Source organism: Pleurodeles waltl, chromosome 1_1 (assembly GCF_031143425.1).
Source record: "Pleurodeles waltl isolate 20211129_DDA chromosome 1_1, aPleWal1.hap1.20221129, whole genome shotgun sequence".
Taxonomy (NCBI): domain Eukaryota; kingdom Metazoa; phylum Chordata; class Amphibia; order Caudata; family Salamandridae; genus Pleurodeles; species Pleurodeles waltl.
The window spans coordinates 390,784,876-390,803,682 of NC_090436.1; the positions used below are offsets into that span (position 1 = coordinate 390,784,876).

General features: G+C 44.9%; 1 protein-coding gene across 3 annotated transcripts in view; it reads left to right on the top strand.

Moving 5' to 3' along the window:
• The window catches only part of AP3B1 (adaptor related protein complex 3 subunit beta 1), a 1,440,584-nt gene that overhangs the window by 783,142 nt on the left and 638,635 nt on the right, over positions 1-18,807 (top strand). For all 3 annotated transcript variants that reach the window (XM_069223388.1, XM_069223395.1, XM_069223382.1), the window contains exon 16: positions 13,040-13,226. In XM_069223388.1, the coding sequence (XP_069079489.1) occupies positions 13,040-13,226 (187 nt within the window). The remainder of the gene's footprint in view (positions 1-13,039; positions 13,227-18,807) is intronic.

The following is an 18,807-nucleotide window of genomic DNA, read 5'->3' on the forward strand; positions in this document are numbered from 1 at the left end:
CATTCAGCATTATTACCTAGAATCGGTGCAGCGCAATCATACAGCGGTTGGATTGGTTTTGCTATACCACTTATTTCATTAAGGGGAGCCTCTTTTAGTTCCATGTGTTTATGTATTCATACAGATTTTAATGTAGCATTTGTATATATGGATATATATGTATGTTCGATGGCATGTGTAGCTGCCGATACACATGCTGTGCACATCCCGCCATCTGGTGTTGGGCTCTGAGTGTTACAAGTTGTTTTATTTCGAAGAAGTCTTTTCGAGTCACAAGACCGAGGGACTCCTCCCATTTCGGCTCCATTGCGCATGGGCGTCGACTCCATCTTAGATTGTTTTTTTTCCGCCATCGGGTTCGGACGTGTTCCTTTTCGCTCCGTGTTTCGGGTCGGAAAGTTATTTAGAATCTCGGAAAAATCGTCGGTATTGTTTGCGTTCGGTATCGGGTTAGTTACAACAGATCAACACCGACTTTTGAAGAGCTCCGGTGGCCCTTCGGGGTTTTTTCGATTCCCCCCGTCGGGGCCTGGTCGGCCCGGCCATGTGTCTCTTCAAGGCTGATGGAACGGACCCCATTCCGCTTCTGCCCAAAATGTCATAACAAGTATCCATATACAGATCAGCATCTGGTCTGTAACTTGTGTCTGTCTCCAGAGCACAAGGAGGATACCTGTGAAGCCTGTCGAGCGTTTCGGTCGAGGAAGACATTAAGAGACCGAAAAGTGAGAAGACTGCAGATGGCGTCGGCGCCGACAGGACAAGGGCGTTTCGAGGAGGAAGAAGAAACCTTCTCCATCCACGAATCGGACTCGGACGAGCTCGATCCCGAAGAAACGCCAAAAACCGTGAGTAAGACGTCAAAACATAAAACTCATGAGAAGACAACAAAAGCCCAGGGGACGCCACCGCCAACAGGCCATGGCTCAACCCCAAAAATAGATGACCGATCATCGGCACCGAAAAAGGGCATGCATGTGGCAAAGTCATCCGACTCCGGTCGAGATACCGCCACACAACAATCTAGGGCCCGAGACAGCGGCTCCGAGCACACTCGGCACCGAGACAGTGGCACCGAAACGGTTCGGCACCGAGACACCACGACGCGAAAATAAAGAAGGTTTCCTCAGAGCCAAAAAAGGCGACCGAAAAGATTTCGATTCCGAAACATCCAGCCTCGGAACCGAAAACAGGTTCCTACACAGAGGAACAGGGATTATCCTCCCAGATGCAAGGACATAAGTTCGGAGAGGAACTTGAATCTGTTGAGCCAGACTACACTCAAAGAAGGCTCCACATTCAAAAAGACACAGGGAAGATAAGCACTCTTCCCCCAATTAAAATGAAAAGAAGACTTGCCTTTCAAGAAAAGGACAAGCAGCCACAGGCAAAGGTGGCAAGACAAACAACTCCACCACCATCTCCACCACCATCAATGCACACATCACCGGTAGCCACTCCACCACTGATGCAATCCCCGACTCATACTGCAATGAGTCAAGATGATCCTGATGCATGGGACCTTTATGATGCTCCTGTATCAGATAACAGCCCAGACTGTTACTGTGCGAGGCCGTCGCCACCTGAAGACAGTACATCCTACACGCAGGTGGTCTCAAGGGCAGCTGCGTTTCATAACGTCACCTTGCATTCAGAACCAATTGAGGATGACTTTTTGTTTAATACACTCTCTTCCACTCATAGCCAATACCAAAGCTTACCTATGCTCCCGGGAATGCTAAAACATTCCAAACAAATATTTCAGGATCCTGTAAAAGGCAGAGCCATAACTCCAAGGGTGGAGAAGAAGTACAAGCCACCACCAACAGACCCTGTTTATATTACGCAGCCATTAACACCAGATTCTGTGGTTGTTGGGGCAGCTCGCAAGAGAGCAAACTCTCATACCTCGGGAGATGCACCACCTCCAGACAAGGAGAGTCGCAAATTTGATGCTGCGGGTAAGAGTTGCAGCACAAGCAGCAAACCAATGGCGTATTGCCAATTCACAAGCACTTTTGGCAAGATACGATAGAGTTCATTGGGACGAAATGCAGCATTTCATAGAACACTTACCCAAAGAGTTCCAGAAAAGGGCACAACAAGTGGTAGAAGAAGGACAAAGTATCTCCAATAATCAGATACGGTCATCAATGGACGCAGCAGATACGGCTGCAAGGACAGTAAATACTGCAATAACAATAAGGAGACATGCATGGTTGCGTACGTCAGGATTCAAGCCGGAAATTCAACAAGCCGTGCTGAATATGCCCTTTAATGAACAGCAGTTGTTTGGGCCGGAAGTCGACACTGCTATTGAAAAACTCAAAAAAGATACTGATACCGCAAAAGCCATGGGCGCACTCTACTCCCCACAAAGCAGAGGCACATTTCGCAAAACACCATTTAGGGGAGGGTTTCGAGGTCAACCTACAGAGGCCACAACCTCACAAGCAAGGCCCACTTATCAAAGCCAATATCAGCGGGGAAGTTTTCTGGGGCAATATAAAGGGGCACAATTCCAAAAAATTGAGGGAAGTTCCAAAGCCCCAAAACCCCTCAAAACAAGCAGTGACTTCCAAGTCACACATCCCCAACACATAACACCTGTGGAGGGAGACTAAGCCAATTTTACAAACATTGGGAGGAAATAACAACAGACACTTGGGTACTGGCAATTATCCAGAATGGTTATTGCATAGAATTTCTCAGATTCCCTCCAAACGTCCCACCGAAAACACACAATATGTCAAAACAACATATAGATCTTCTAGGACTAGAAGTTCAGGCATTGCTACTAAAAGAAGCAATAGAATTAGTACCAAAACACCAGAAAGGAACAGGAGTTTACTCTCTGTACTTTCTCATACCCAAAAAAGAGAAGAGTCTGAGACCTATATTAGATCTCCGAACATTAAATACCTACATCAAATCAGATCACTTTCACATGGTGACATTACAAGACGTAATCCCACTACTCAAACAACAAGACTACATGACAACACTAGACCTAAAGGATGCATATTTCCATATACCGATACATCCTTCACACAGAAAGTACTTAAGGTTTGTATTCCAAGGGATACATTACCAATTCAAAGTGTTGCCATTCGGAATAACAAATGCGCCAAGAGTTTTTACAAAGTGCCTCGCAGTCGTAGCTGCACATATCAGAAGGCAGCAAATACATGTGTTCCCGTACCTAGACGATTGGTTAATCAAAACCAACACGCTAGAAAGGTGTTCACAACACACAAAGTATGTCATAGAAACCCTCCACAAACTAGGTTTCTCAATCAACTACACAAAGTCACACCTTCTGCCGTGTCAAACACAGCAATACTTAGGGGCGACAATCAACACAGCAAAAGGGATTGCCACTCCAAGTCCACAAAGGGTTCAGGCATTTCACAATGTAATACAGGCCATGCATCCAAAACAAAAAATACAAGTCAAAATGGTGATGAAACTCCTAGGCATGATGTCCTCATGCATAGCCATTGTCCCAAACACAAGGTTGCACATGCGGCCCTTACAACAGTGCCTAGCATCACAGTGGTCACAGGCACAGGGTCAACTTCTAGATCTGGTGTTGGTAGACCGCCAAACATACACCTCGCTTCAATGGTTGAACAGTATAAATTTAAACAAAGGACGGCCTTTCCAAGACCCAGTGCCACAATATGTAATAACGACAGATGCCTCCATGATAGGGTGGGGAGCACACCTCAATCAATACAGCATCCAAGGACAATGGGACACTCACCAAAAACAGTTTCACATAAATCACTTAGAACTATTGGCAGTATTTCTAGCGCTGAAAGCATTTCAACCCATAATAAGCCACAAACACATTCTTGTCAAAACAGACAACATGACAACGATGTATTACCTAAACAAACAGGGAGGGACACACTCAACACAGTTGTGTCTCCTGGCACAAAGAATATGGCATTGGGCGATTCACAACCACATTCGCCTAATAGCACAATTTATTCCAGGAATTCAGAATCAGTTAGCAGACAATCTCTCTCGGGATCACCAACAGATCCACGAATGGGAGATTCACCCCCAAATACTAAATACTTACTTCCAGAGTTGGGGAACACCACAAATAGATCTATTTGCAACAAAGGAAAACGCAAAATGCCAAAACTTCGCATCCAGGTACCCACAAGATCAGTCTCAGGGCAATGCGTTATGGATGAGTTAGTCAGGGATATTTGCTTACGCTTTTCCCCCTCTCCCACTCCTTCCATATCTAGTAAACAAGTTGAGTCAAAACAAACTCAAACTCATTCTAATAGCACCAACATGGGCAAGACAACCTTGGTACACAACACTACTAGACCTTTCAGTAGTGCCCCATGTCAAACTACCAAACATACCAGATCTGTTAACGCAACACAAACAACAGATCAGACACCCAAATCCAGCATCGCTGAATCTAGCTATCTGGCTCCTGAAGTCCTAGAGTTCGGACACTTAGACCTTACACATGAATGTATGAAGGTCATAAAACAAGCTAGGAAACCTACCACTAGACATTGCTATGCAAATAAGTGGAAAAGTTTTGTTTATTACTGCCATAATAATCAAATTCAACCCTTACACACATCTGCAAAAGACATCGTGGGATACTTACTACATTTGCAAAAGTCAAAGCTAGCTTTTTCTTCCATTAAGATACATCTTACAGCAATTTCAGCTTACCTGCAAATTACGCACTCAACTTCTCTATTTAGGATACCAGTCATAAAAGCATTTATGGAAGGTCTAAAAAGAATTATACCACCAAGAACACCACCAGTTCCTTCATGGAACCTCAACATTGTCTTAACACGACTCATGGGTCCACCTTTTGAGCCCATGCACTCTTGTGAAATGCAATACTTAACATGGAAAGTTGCATTTTTAATTGCCATCACATCTTTAAGAAGAGTAAGTGAGATTCAAGCATTTCCCATACAAGAACCATTTATTCAAATACACAAGCATAAAGTAGTTCTACGGACAAATCCTAAATTTTTACCAAAAGTCATATCACTGTTCCACTTAAATCAAACAGTAGAATTACCAGTGTTCTTCCCACAGCCAGACTCTGTAGCTGAAAGAGCACTACATACATTAGACATCAAAAGAGCGTTAATGTACTACATTGACAGAACAAAACTAATTCGAAAAACAAAACAATTATTTATTGCTTTCCAAAAACCTCATACAGGAAATCCAATTTCTAAACAAGGCATTGCTAGATGGATATTTAAGTGCATTCAAACCTGTTATCGTAAAGCAAAAAGAGATCTGTCTATTACACCAAAGGCACACTCAACTAGAAAGAAAGGTGCTACCATGGCCTTTCTAGGAAATATTCCAATGACCGAAATATGTAAGGCAGCTACATGGTCTACGCCTCATACATTTACCAAACACTACTGTGTAGATGTGCTAACAGCACAACAAGCCACAGTAGGCCAAGCAGTACTACGAACATTGTTTCAAACAACTTCAACTCCTACAGGCTGAACCACCGCTTTTGGGGAGATAACTGCTTACTAGTCTGTGCACAGCATGTGTATCTGCAGCTACACATGTCATCGAACGGAAAATGACACTTACCCAGTGTACATCTCTTCGTGGCATGTTCCACTGCAGATTCACATGCGCCCACCCGCCTCCCCGGGAGCCTGGAGCCGTTAAAGTTACAACAAACATTTGTACTTATGTATGTATATATATATTTCAATTTCATTTGCTTGGACATCTCTTTTCTTTATACTCTATCACTTCTTCCTTACCCTCTGCGGGAAAACAATCTAAGATGGAGTCGATGCCCATGCGCAATGGAGCCGAAGAGGTGGAGTCACTCGATCCTGTGACTCGAAAACACTTCTTCGAAGAAAAACAACTTGTAAGACTCTGAGCCCAACACTAGATGGCAGGACCTATGCATAGCATGTGAATCTGCAGCGGAACATGCAACAAACAGATGTACACTGGGTAAGTGACATTTTTCATAGTATACATTTATTATATTGCATATGAATGTTATGTATATATTTTCTACCCACCATCCTCTATTTGTTCTATTACTATAAGATATACAAATACAGTAACAGCGTGCTATTCTGATTCAATCATGTGAATCTATGAAAGATCCAATACTGGAGAAGAAAATAAGTTACTTACCTGTAACTGCAGTTCTCCAGTATTGGTATCTTTCATAGATTCACATGCGAACCACCATCCTCCCCAGAGGGGCTCCCCTTATAGCTCGGGATTCTCTATTCCCACTTGTGCTTGAAAATCTGAGGGACTCAGCCTCTGTTGGGAGTGTTTTAGAGGGTGCTGTCGCCTGATTGGTTATAGTTCAAGTTTGGTCCTTTTAAAAAAAAGGACATGGATAGGCTATTAAACTTACCTTTTCATTGCCATTATAGCCTATGATAGTGATATATTGTAGGAAGTTGGCTCTGTATATACTATCTCAAAGGGAGATAAAGTGTGCACAGAGTCCAAGGGTTCCCCTTAAAGGATGATAGTGGCAAAATTAGATAATACTAATGCTCTATTTTGTGGTAGTGTGGTCGAGCAGTAGGCTTATCACAGGGTAGTGTTAAGCATTTGTTGTACACACACAGGCAATAAAGGAGGAATACACACTCAAAGACTTACTCCAGGCCAATAGGTTTTTATATAGAAAAATATATTTTCTTAATTTATTTTAGAACCATAAGATTTGAGGTAAGTACGTAAAATACAAGGTACTTCACACAGGTAAGTATAGAACTTTGACTCAAAGCAGTAGTACAAACAGTTTTAGTTAAAATGGCAATAAGCTATTTTAAAAGTGGACACAGCGCAATGGGGGAAGTAAGTTTGGTTACGTTTCTCAGGTAAGTAAAGCACTTACACAGTCAGTCTCCTGGGCATAGGCAGCCCACGGTTGGGGGTTCAAGGCAACCCCAAAGTCACTGCACCAGCAGCACAGGGCCGATCATGTGCAGAGGTCATAGTAGTGCCCAAAACACATAGGCGCCTATGAAGAACAGGGGTGCTCCGGTTCCAGTCTGCTAGGAGGTAAGTACCTGTGTCCTCGGGGAGCAGACCAGGGGGTTTTGTAGAGCACTGGGTGGGACACGAACAGTCACACAAAACATACCCTCAGCAGCACAGGGGTGGCCGGGTGCAGTGTGCAAATTAGGTGTCGGGTTTGCTATTTAAAGCAATGGATGGACCCGGAGGTCACTTAGGCGAAACAGGCAGGACACAGGGGGGTGCTTCTCGGGCCAGCCACTGAATGGCTAGGAAGAGGGCCACCTGCTGGTCATTCCTGCACTGGAAGGTGGTTCCTCTCGGTCCTGGGGGCTGCGGGTGCAGTGCTTGGTCCAAGCGTGGGGTTCCTTGTTACCAGGCAGTCGCGGTCAGGGGGTGCCTCTGGATCCTTTCTGCAGGCGTCACTGTTGGGGTTCAGGGGGGTCGACTGAGGTTACCCACGTCATTGTTGTCGCCTGGGAGTCCTCTCTGCGGTGTTAGTTCTCTGGAGCTCGAGTCGGGTACAGAGTGTGAAGTCTCATGCTTCCGGCGGGAAGAGAGAGTTCTTTGAAAGTTGCTTTAAAGTTGCAAAGTTGTTGCAGTTTTTGAACAGTGCCGCTGTTCTCTGGAGTTTCTTGGTCCTTCGGGTTCAGGGCCATCCTCTTGAGTCCTCAGAGGTCGCTGGTCCCTGTCGGATGCGTCGCTGTGCAGGTTCTTTGAGTCTGGAGACAGGCCGGTAGGGCTGGGGCAAAGTCAGTTGTTGTCTCCGTTGTCTCTGCAGGGCTTTCAGGTCAGCAGTCCTTCTTGTTGTTGTAGGTTGCAGGAATCTGATTTCCTGGGTTCAGGGTCGCCCCTAAATACTAAATTTAGGGGGGTGTTTAGGTCAGGGGGCAGTAGCCAATGGCTGCTGTCTTTGAGGGTGGCTACACCCTCTTTGTGCCTCCTCCCTGAGGGGAGGGGGGCACATCTCTGTTCCTATTGGGGGAATCCCCCAATCTCAAGATGGAGGATTTCTAAAGGCAGGAGTCACCTCAGCTCAGGGCACCTTAGGGGCTGTCTTGACTGGTGGGTGGCTCCTCCTTGTTTTCCTCACTATCTCCTCCAGCCTTTTCGCCAAAAGTGGGGGCAGTGGCCGGAGGGGCGGGCATCTCCACTAGCTGAGATGCCCTGGGCTGCTGTAACAAAAGGCATGAGCCTTTGAGGCTCACCGCCAGGTGTTACAGTTCCTGCGGGGGAGGTGAGAAGTACCTCCAACCAGTACAGGCTTTGTTCCTGGCAACAGAGTGACAAAGGTACTCACCCGATGTGGCCAGAAACTTGTCTGGTTGAGGCAGGCTGGCAGAAACTGCCTAGCACTAGGAGTCGGACTAGTATTCAGTGGGCATCTCTAAGGTGCCGTCTGGGTGTATTTCATAATAAATCCCACACTGGCATCAGTGTGCATTTATTGTGCTGAGACGTTTGATAAAAAAAACTTCCCAGATTTCAGTGGAGCCATTATGGAACTGTGGAGTTTGTGTTTGACAGACTCGCAGACAATATACTCTTTATGGCTACCCTGCCCTTACAGTGTCTAAGGTTTTGCTGAGACACTGTAGGGGCATAGTGCTCATGCACTTATGCCCTCACCTATGGTGTAGTGCACCCTGCCTTAGGGCTGTAAGGCCTGCTACAGGGGTGACTTACCTATGCCACTGGCAGTGAGAGATGGGCATGGCACTCTGAGGGGAGTGCCATGTCGACTTAGTCATTTTCTCCCCACCAGCACACACAAGCTGTGAGGCAGTGTGCATATGCTGAGTGAGGGGTCCCCAGGGTGGCATAAGAAATGCTGCAGCCCTTAGAGACCTTCCCTGGCAACAGGGCCCTTGGTACCAGGGGTACCATTTACAAGGGACTTATCTGGGTGCCAGGGCTGTGCCACTTGTGGGAACAAAGGTACAGTTTAGGGAAATAACACTGATGCTGGAGCCTGGTTAGCAGGGTCCCAGCACACTTTCAGTCATAACTGGCATCACCAAAAGGCAAAACGTCAGGGGATAACCATGCCAAGGAAGGCATTTCCTTACATAACCGATCTCCGTACCCCCCAACGAACGAGGATGAGACTAACCTTTCCCAAGAGAGTCTTCATTTTCTAAGTCGAAGAACCTGGAAAGGCCATCAGCACTGGCATGAGCAGTCCCAGGTCTGTGTACCACTACAAAGTCCATTCCCTGTATGGATATGGAAATCCTCAACAGTTTAGGGTTTTCTCCTTTCATTTGCATCAGCCATCTGAGAGGTCTGTGGTCAGTTTGAACTGTGAAGTGAGTACCAAAAAGGTATGGGCTCAGCTTCTTCGGGGACCAAACCACAGCAAAGGCCTCCCTCTCAATGGCACTCCAACGCTGCTCTCTGGGGAGTAACCTCCTGCTAATAAAAGCAACAGGCTAGTCAAGGCCATCATCATTTGTTTGGGACAGGACTGCTCCTATCCCATGCTCAGAGGCATCAGTCTGCACTGTGAACTGCTTAGAATAATCTGAAGCTTTCAAAACTGGTGCTGTACACATAGCTTGCTTCAGGGTGTCAAAGGCCTTTTGACAGTCAATGGTCCAGTTCACTTTCTTGGGCATTTTCTTAGAGGTCAGTTCTGTGAGGGGTGTCACTTGATTTATATCCCTTCACAAACCTCCTTTAGTACCCAGTCAAGCCAAGGAATGCCCTTACCTGAGTCTGGGTTTTTGGAGCTACCCAGTCCAGAATAGTCTGGATCTTGGGTTGGAGTGGCTGAACTTGGCCTCCACCTACAAGGTGTCCCAAGTAAACCACAGTACCCTTCCCTGTCTGACATTTATATGCCTTGATAGAGAGGCCTGCTGCTTGCAGGGCCTGCAAAACCATCTTCAGGTGGACCAGGTGATCCTGCCAGGTGGAGCTAAAGACAGCAATATCATCAAGATAAGCTGCACTAAAGGACTCCAAGCCAGCAAGGACTTGATTCACCAACCTTTGGAAGGTGGCAGGGGCATTCTTTGCTTGGTTTATTAAGTTACCGGGGACTCCCATCTCGACGACGGGGAATGAGTCAAGCATGCGAGTCTATGAAATATACCAATACTGGAGAACTGTAGTTACAGGTAGGTAACTTATTTTCTTCACCTGGAAGTACTTCAAGCTGTGGATGAGGAATAAGACCATGCGGTTATAGATGTTCACCACATGGTGCAAGAAATGTTGTAAAAATTGTCTGAAGAAATTGGTCATCTCACATGCAATGATGTAGCACCTAATTAAACAAAAAAAATCACAAAGCTGCCTTCTCAAATGAAGAAAGGCCACAAACAAAGTACAACAAAATAATTTTACAAAATCTCAAAAAAGTATCTAAAAGTACATTTAAAGTAAGAATATAAACATGAACTAAAACAAGGCTTCTGCTATCTGAACCTCTTTGAGGAAAGAAACACCCCAGGCCTATGCCATTTTAGGCCCTCTCTGCGGCACATGACAAAAGGCGATGGACAATGGGGGTTGGCTGGCTGAAATGGGGTGGGCACAGGGGTTGGCTGTAGGCTAGGTTCTGTGCTTAATGCCAGCATACGTCTGCTGTCCGCATCGAGTTTGGCAGAGGAGTTGACCACAGGCCACTTCCTCCTCGCCCAGCCAGCCATGCACAGCAAGGGTTGATAATTAAGTGTGTTAAAAACAAAATCCATGATGTTCACTGCAAAAAATAAACCAAGTCAGTCATTGTTCTCGCTGAAGTGCGACAAAGTAGTCAAGAGTGCCTGTTATGGTTCATGGTTCAATCCCTAACTCATATTACCATCAACTTCAGAATGAACACTGAAGGCACTCAAAAAGAGTGGATTTAGATGATCAAACCTCCAAATTTGAAAATTAATTTTACACCTCACAAGTCACATGTAAAGAAACATTCTACTTGCAGAAATATGCAAAGAAATAAGTGTAGTAGAGTAGAGAGGAAAGAAATTGATTAAATAAAATAGTTATAAATGAGGGATATCAAACCTAAAATAAAAGCCTTAAACCAAAACAAGTGATGTCATCACTGATGATCAGGTTCAATGCCTCCACCACATTGTCTGAAATATGGGTTATTTTGAAGTGACGCGGATGTGCTGCTAAAATAAAAACTGTTGGTTTCCCTATTGCCCATTTCACACTGTTTATTGCTATTTTAAAAGATCCCTGGAATTCCCAACCTTACAATGTGGAACCAGTCAAGCTTTTTTATCTATGAAAAATACCTATGCTGAATAACTGTAGTTGAAGGTAAGCAACTAATTTCTTACGTGGCAAATGTAGTAACTACATAATTTTGTGGTAAATGCTGCGTCTACAGAATTACATGAATCCACTGGGCCTTACCATTGTCCGTTGTTTTAGCAACAATGTATTCCTGAAAGGCACACAAAACGTGTACATCCTAATTCTAATCAGTGTCCTTGTTACCAGACATTGAATAAAACATATTTTTCAAACTAACTCCCCCAATATAAAAAAAAGTTCCCTGTGATGTGTAAAATGGTCCCATCTTGAGATTTTGATGACACTAAGCCTTTGGCCATGTGGTTCATGATGTCACCCGAGCCCTCTGTGGCAATATTGGACCATACTATATGATTGCCTGTAATCTTTTCTATATATATAGTTTTGCCATAGCAGTGAAAATAAATGTGTCCCAGTAACGTTATTTAGAACAACTATACTAATAAATCTACATCTGCATATTTATTTCTAAAGTGCAAAGGCACATTCCACATTATTACCAGAGTTTGGTAATCGATACCCGGAAAGCACTACTTAGTGCGTCACAGATATGTGTTGGAGTAACTTTTTACAGGGAAACATCTGTCCTAATAATCACCTGAGTTCCTGAATTGTAATCTTCCTAATTACACAAATTGAAGCCGCCCTGCATCCTGATTTTGGTTGTATAACTTTTTTTAAAAAAAACTAATATAGATGAAAATGCCAGCGTATAACCATATATGGAGGTGTGCAACATCTAGCCATCACCCCTTGAGGCTTTGCTTTTCGTGAGTCGCGGCTCCTCGCTGCACTCGGTAATAGTGATAAATAGCACAGATTACATATGCAAATCTGGGTGTACACACACCATCTCTGTGTATACCCGCACATTAAGTCGACTGCAGTTGGTATTCCCTTTTTAGTTGTCAATATAGTTATGATTATGCTATTTAAAATATCGTGATTCATTGTTAGGTGGTAGAGAGTGAAATCCACATGTACCCAATGGTCTATGGTGCATTATAAACACAACATAAGTTGACCTTTTGCATAAGTAATTTACCGCCAACTCTAATTCCCACAAACTGCGAGACAAACGCAAGAAGTGTTTATCCTGTGCTTTTCGACGGACGTTCGCAGCGTGCTTTTATCAAAAAGTAACAGCTGAATGCACTGCAAAGATTTTTCAGTAATCCAGTTGAGTGATGCATGTGTCTACTTTAATGGCTAAGAATGCAGGGTAAAGTAACCGAGTGCAGTCTTCGTGCGGACACTGCTTTTGTTTGCCTGGGACGTATCTCTTCATAAAGCACACCTCCGCAGAAGCGTTTGCCAGCCCTAACACGCTCTGATGTTTTGATGTCCTGCATATTTTTCCGATTAAGTTTTGAGTGCCATGTTTTTAGTTGTATTTCCACATTCATTATGATCACGTAGGCCCTTCAGCGGGTTTGCCATATATGATTATTTTTTAATGATGCCTTTCTTTCCACTTCAGCAGTTTAATAATCTAGCACATGGCCGCTTCTCAGTACTCGGTGCTCACCCCCCAATGCAGAGGGGCTTGTGGTTTGCCTTAAAAATTCAATTTCCAGCTTGAGTAACAAATATTCCCCATAGCACAACGTTTGTGTGGCTTAACCATTCATTTTTATTACCTCTCTAAATATGTTGATCCTGCGCTATCAATAATCATAAATAACTTGTTTTCCACTTGTAATGCTCCCTTTATTTTTTCCTGCAGACAAAATTGCTTACGCAGTACATATTGAATCTTGGTAAATATGATCAAAACTACGATATCAGGGATCGTACAAGATTTATCAGACAGCTTATTGTTCCAAATGAGAAGAGTGGCGCGTTGAGCAAATATGCCAAAAGAATATTTCTAGCACAGAAACCCGCGCCTCTGCTCGAGTCTCCTTTTAAAGGTACGGTCACCTGTAAGTTCGCCAAGATATGCGCTGTTTGCTTGTTTATACATCTCATAATCCATGTTTTACATGGAGCATTCTTAAATGTGTCTAAGTTGAATGTGAAGCGTTTGTATTCTAGGGTTATTCAAAATGAACTTTGCACAATTGATGCTGACACACATACACATTTCGCACTTGACATTCACATGTTCTCTGTGTGTTGCTTGATCAATTGTTGCTGCTAATATTGATGCACTGGTTGTTTCTCCGTATGTCAATGTATGGACAAACCAATTGTGCCCGTTAAATATTTTGTTTTCCCAAGTCACTGAAAGACTTTTCTTGTCTTCGGTTTCAAAAGGAAATATAAATTATTTAACTCACTTTATTCTGTCTATGCATGCACATATGTATGTTTATGCGTCTTAGACTAGTTATGGTTGAGTCCGATTTTAAATAGGAAATGGCAGTTTTCTACAATTAACGTTTGCTTTTGATTCATTGTCAGTTTGCACTTAAGTTGGCAGACACTTGTATAGTATTTAGTAAAACTCAGATCCAGTTGTGAGGTGAAGACTCACGTTTATTCCATATCCATTTACAGATTCCATCCACATCCACATCTACAGCTCCATCTCTATCAAAAGTCAGGCATCAGCTGACTTCCTAACATTCTACTTAACTAGGCAACCTACTAAGAACCCTTCCTACCATGCATTCTGCATTATGGTGCACCTGCTAAGATGCCACAAGTTGGTCAGCCAACTCTGGTTCTGTGTTTTAACTCTGGTGCAGATTGATTAAGGGGATTTAAAGTCATTCTTACAAAGTTTTGTTTTTGCTTTGAAAATCCCTGTTGATATTTACTCTCCAATAGTCCCCAAATTACTGGACATGTTTACCCCAAATCAGGTATGTATTTAGAGAACTTGCCAGAATGGGGCCTTGATGTAAATATTTTGACTACTTTGGGTAGTCATCATTTAAAAAAAAAAAGATTCAGTGTTACTTAGATGTGTATCTTTATAGTAAGACCAGCAGAAATGTCCTCTGGCCAGAATTTCACAAGAAATTCTTTAACGCATGATGTAATAAATGTGTGCTAAGCAGCTTTCTCTTAGCAGTAAGCAATTTCTACCCACCTCAAAGACTTTTAGCCTGTCCTCAGGGATATACTCTACTGTAAGAGGCTGGCTCAGTTTATGGTGTACACCTATACTGAGTCCAGGCAACCCTTAGTGATAGTGTTTCGGTGCCTAGATAGGTGTGGAGAGCAGCTCAGGCTTATCAAGTCAGTCAGTGATGTTCACACAACAAGGCCCACTTACATTTACAAGATTCAGTACAACCGATACTACTGCATATTAAAGAAATATTGAAACATATTTAACAACTGTTAATCCACAGAGGGCATCTTTGATATTTCCTTTTATTTCCTTTTATTCCATTTTGCTGAGCTAGTCTCGGTAGAATGGGTATCATGTTAACTTGCGTGATTGTGGGTCACGTGCAGTTGACCTTGTTCATTGGAAGTATCACAAGTAGTGGGCCTGCCTTTTTGTACATTGCAAGGCTTGAGGTTTGTGTAATTGTGCTGGATAGGAAGCCTTACTAAATGAGATATGTTATTAGCGAATACATCTAATATTTAATTGGTACCTTTGATTTATAGTCAGTGCTTAACACATGCAGTTCCGAGTTCTGCTTTAAGCGTTGAGTCACAGTCTCACATATTTTCAATTTGTGTCCCTCAAGAAATGGCACATCTTTGTTGGTTAGGTTTCCACAGTTAATCATAACTGGTTGGCAGGGTTCTAAGTGCACCTTCTGTTCCAGAAGCCAACAAAACCACCTCTACCTAGTTTGAAGTTATGCACCACCTAAGTCTGTCCTTCAGTATGAATACATTAATACTCGCTCTAGCACAGATTATGGTTTTTCTTGACATGATATGCCAGAGTGTTTCTGGTCAAGCAAAGGGAAACCAGCTTCCACAGCTGGTGAAGACCTGGCAAGCACACTACTCATTTCAAGATGGGACTTGGTTGTTTGTCATCTTGCCTTATTTTTTTCCCTAAGTGCTGCTTTCACAGGCACATTTGACAAGATTGAAAGGGCACCCATGGGTATCAGGGTACTAAAAAACTGCGTAGGGTCTGTCTAACAGACTCCTAAGAGCATGACTTACTCAGTACCAGTTATTAACGCCAAAGTAGATGTTTCAGAGCACTGCTGAAGTGTTCCTTACTTGATTGCCACGTTGTTTTTTTCTGCTGCAGTCTGCGGTACTTACCTCAAGTGCGCCTAAGTTTTCTGGGCCGCTGAAGATGGTGGCACTCCCCAGGTGGGACCGAACATGCTTTTTGTAGTTTCTAATTCCATGGCATAGAAGTGAAGTTGCTGCCTGGAGGCATTTGGCCACTGGGTGTCTGAGTGACTGTGCTAGTAAGGAAGGTACTTAATGGAAGTGTGCCTGCTCAGAGTAAGCCACTGCTACTGAACTGAATCTCCTTGAAGTGACTCATCTTCTATCCCCTTTCTGTGACTGTAAGCAGATTGCACTTTCACCCAAATCCTCAGGAAGACTGATCAGCTGAATCTCTAAGTCTATAGACAGTCCAGGAGGAACGAGGCCCTGCGGGGCCCAACCCTGAGCCAATGCCATGTGCCTTGAAAAGGGGGCTGCTGAATGAAGATAGCAACATACCTGCCCTTGCCTCAGAACTCTACTGTGCAACCCGGCAACTACTCTTAGGAAGTGGGGTAGCTGCCTGATGCACCTATGACTGGCATGTCTTTCCCCCAAGCTGGAGGACTGGGGCTCAAGTGCGGGAGGCCAACAATGGAAATGAACTGTTGGTGAGCTAAAGGGTGGGAGCCCTGCACTTGCACCCACAGAAGGGTACCTCTAGGATAGGGAGGTAGAATGGGAAGCTAGAGAGGCATCCTTAACAGGAAGTAGTAGCCTGGCACCAGAGACTGTGAAAACCTGTTATAAAATAACTTTTGTTGCCTGTAGGCCTGTTGTGTATTAATGTACTTTGCTTATATAAAGATCAGCATACGGCTGGAGAAGAAAGCTCTTGATATTTGCTAGTATATGCATCCAGTCATTACTTTGTTTTCCATCCCTAAGCTGATCAGCTCACTTTCGTGGGTACGGTGGTCTAGTAGTAGCCTAGCAGTGGATCGACTGTTCGCCAGATTCTAGTGCCTGTCAGAAGTCTTGCATCCCCAAACTGCAGGCCATCTAAAAAAGCAAACTATATGTGCTGCTTGATGTAGAGCACTTTAAAGCCTCATCATTGTAGTAAGCACTATATAAATGCAAATACAATTTAGTGCAGTTACAATACAGATTTGTTGGAGACTTCTGTATGCAGATTCCTTACCTTTGAGTTCTCCTCAGGCTTCAGACTGGATCCAGAAGATTTTTGTGAGCAGTACCTCTGCGCGCCAGTAGGTGGCATTGATCGTATGTCATTGATGTCTTCCATGCCGGAAATTACGCTGCCGTCCCTATATAGGCACCACCCAGACATCAGTTCTTTTCTTTCTGTGCTAGCCAGCACTGAACCAAAGACAGCCAACCCTCAGTTGTTTTTTGACTCATCTTTTTTCAACTTTTGTCAAACTCTTTTTCGAGAATTTTCTCCTTGTGTATCAATGGATGTCTTCTAGGAAGATATACTTCAAGCCCTGCAGATCCCGCCATTGGTGTAGGAAGCTGGCTCTTTAATACTATACCAAAGTAAGGTATAGTGTGCACAGAATCCAGTGAATCCCCAGCGGCCTACAGAGGCTAAAGTAGATAATGCTGATTCTCTCTTTTGTGGTAGTTTGGTCGAGCAGTTAGACTTATCAGAGGGCAGTGTTTAGCATTTGTTGTACACACATAGTCAAGAAATGAGGCACACATTCAATGACAAACTCCAGGCCAGTGTTTTATGTATCAAAATATACTTTGTTACTTAATTTCTAGAACCTAAAGGATCTTTGTTGCAGGTAAATACATTTCAAGAATGTATCACTTTCAGGTATCAAGTGCACTTTGTTTGCAATTCACAGTTAAAACAGTTTTCAGGTAATTAATACTTTTCAAAATCAAAAGTAGACACTTAGGGGGTCATTCTGACCTTGGCGGACGGCGGAGGCCGTCCGCCAAGGGACCGCCGTCAGAACACCGCACCGCGGTCGAAAGACCGCGGCGGTGATTCTGACATTTGCCCTGTGCTGGCGGGCGGCCGCCAAAAGACCGCCCGCCAGCCCAGGGCAAATCAACCTTCCCACTAGGATGCCGGCTCAGAATTGAGCCGGCGGAGTGGGAAGGTGCGACGGGTGCAGTTGCACCCGTCGCGTATTTCAGTGTCTGCTGGGCAGACACTGAAATACGTTTTGGGGCCCTCTTACGGGGGCCCCTGCCGTGCCTATGCCATTGGCATGGGCACGGCAGTGGCCCCCAGGGGCCCCACGGCACCCCCTACCGCCATCCTGTTCATGGCGGGAGAGCCGCCATGAACAGGATGGCGGTAGGGGGTGTCAGCGCTCCGCCGCCATGGAGGATTCAGACGGGCAGCGGAAAGTCGGCGGTACACCGCCGACTTTCCGTTTCTGGCCGCGGCTGAACCGCCGCGGTCAGAATGCCCAGCGGTGCACCGCCAGCCTGTTGGCGGTGCTACCGCCGACCTCCGCCATGGCGGTAATTACCGCCATGGTCAGAATGACCCCCTTAGTGCTATTTTCATTTAAGGCAATGCAGTCCTAAGGGGAAGTACATACATAGTTTACAGGTAAGTACTAGACTTACGGTCCCAGTCTTTGGGGGTTAAGGTGTCCACAGGGAGAAGTTTAGGAAGACACCAAGTGTGCCCCATCAGCAACATGGGGCCGGCTGGGTGCAGAGGTGAAAGTTGGTGTTGGGCGCCCAATGGAATCCTGTGGAGACTGGGGCGGTCAAAAGAGCGTGGTTTGCAGGAAAGTACCCATGGGTTCGGGTCACGGGCCCGAGAGGGTTTAGATCAGCACTGAGGGGACGCACAGGTCAGCACCAAATACACACCCTCACCAGCACAGGGGTGGCCAGGTGCAAACACAGTGCCGGACGACCAATGCTTTTCAATGAGGAACTCTGGGTTCACAAAGAGGCTGCAGGCTTGGTCCAGGGAATCAGCTGAAGAAGACCAACGGCTGGACAGGTCAGTTGAGGCTCCTCTGGACGTTGATGGACTGTCAGCTGGGTTCCCCAAGGACAGGGGGCTGTGGGTGCAGGGGTACCTTTAGGCGTCTGGTATCTTCACCGGATCCGGTTGTGGGGGAGGTCCTCTGGATTCAGGCTGCATGCGTTGTTGTGGTGGCCACCTGGACTTGGGCTGTGAGCATCAGGTGCAGAGTGGGTAGGACTCGTGGATCCAGAGGGCTCTGGAGTCTTGTTGGGGTTTTCTTTGTGGACAGGACCGCTGTCCTGGAGTTCTTGGTCCTTAGGTAGGCAGGCATTTCTCTTGGGGTTTGCAGAGGTCACTGGTCCAGCAGAATGAGTCGTCTTCTTGGAGCAGGAGTTTTGAAGCTGCAGACAGGCCGGTATAGCAGTTGCCCAGTT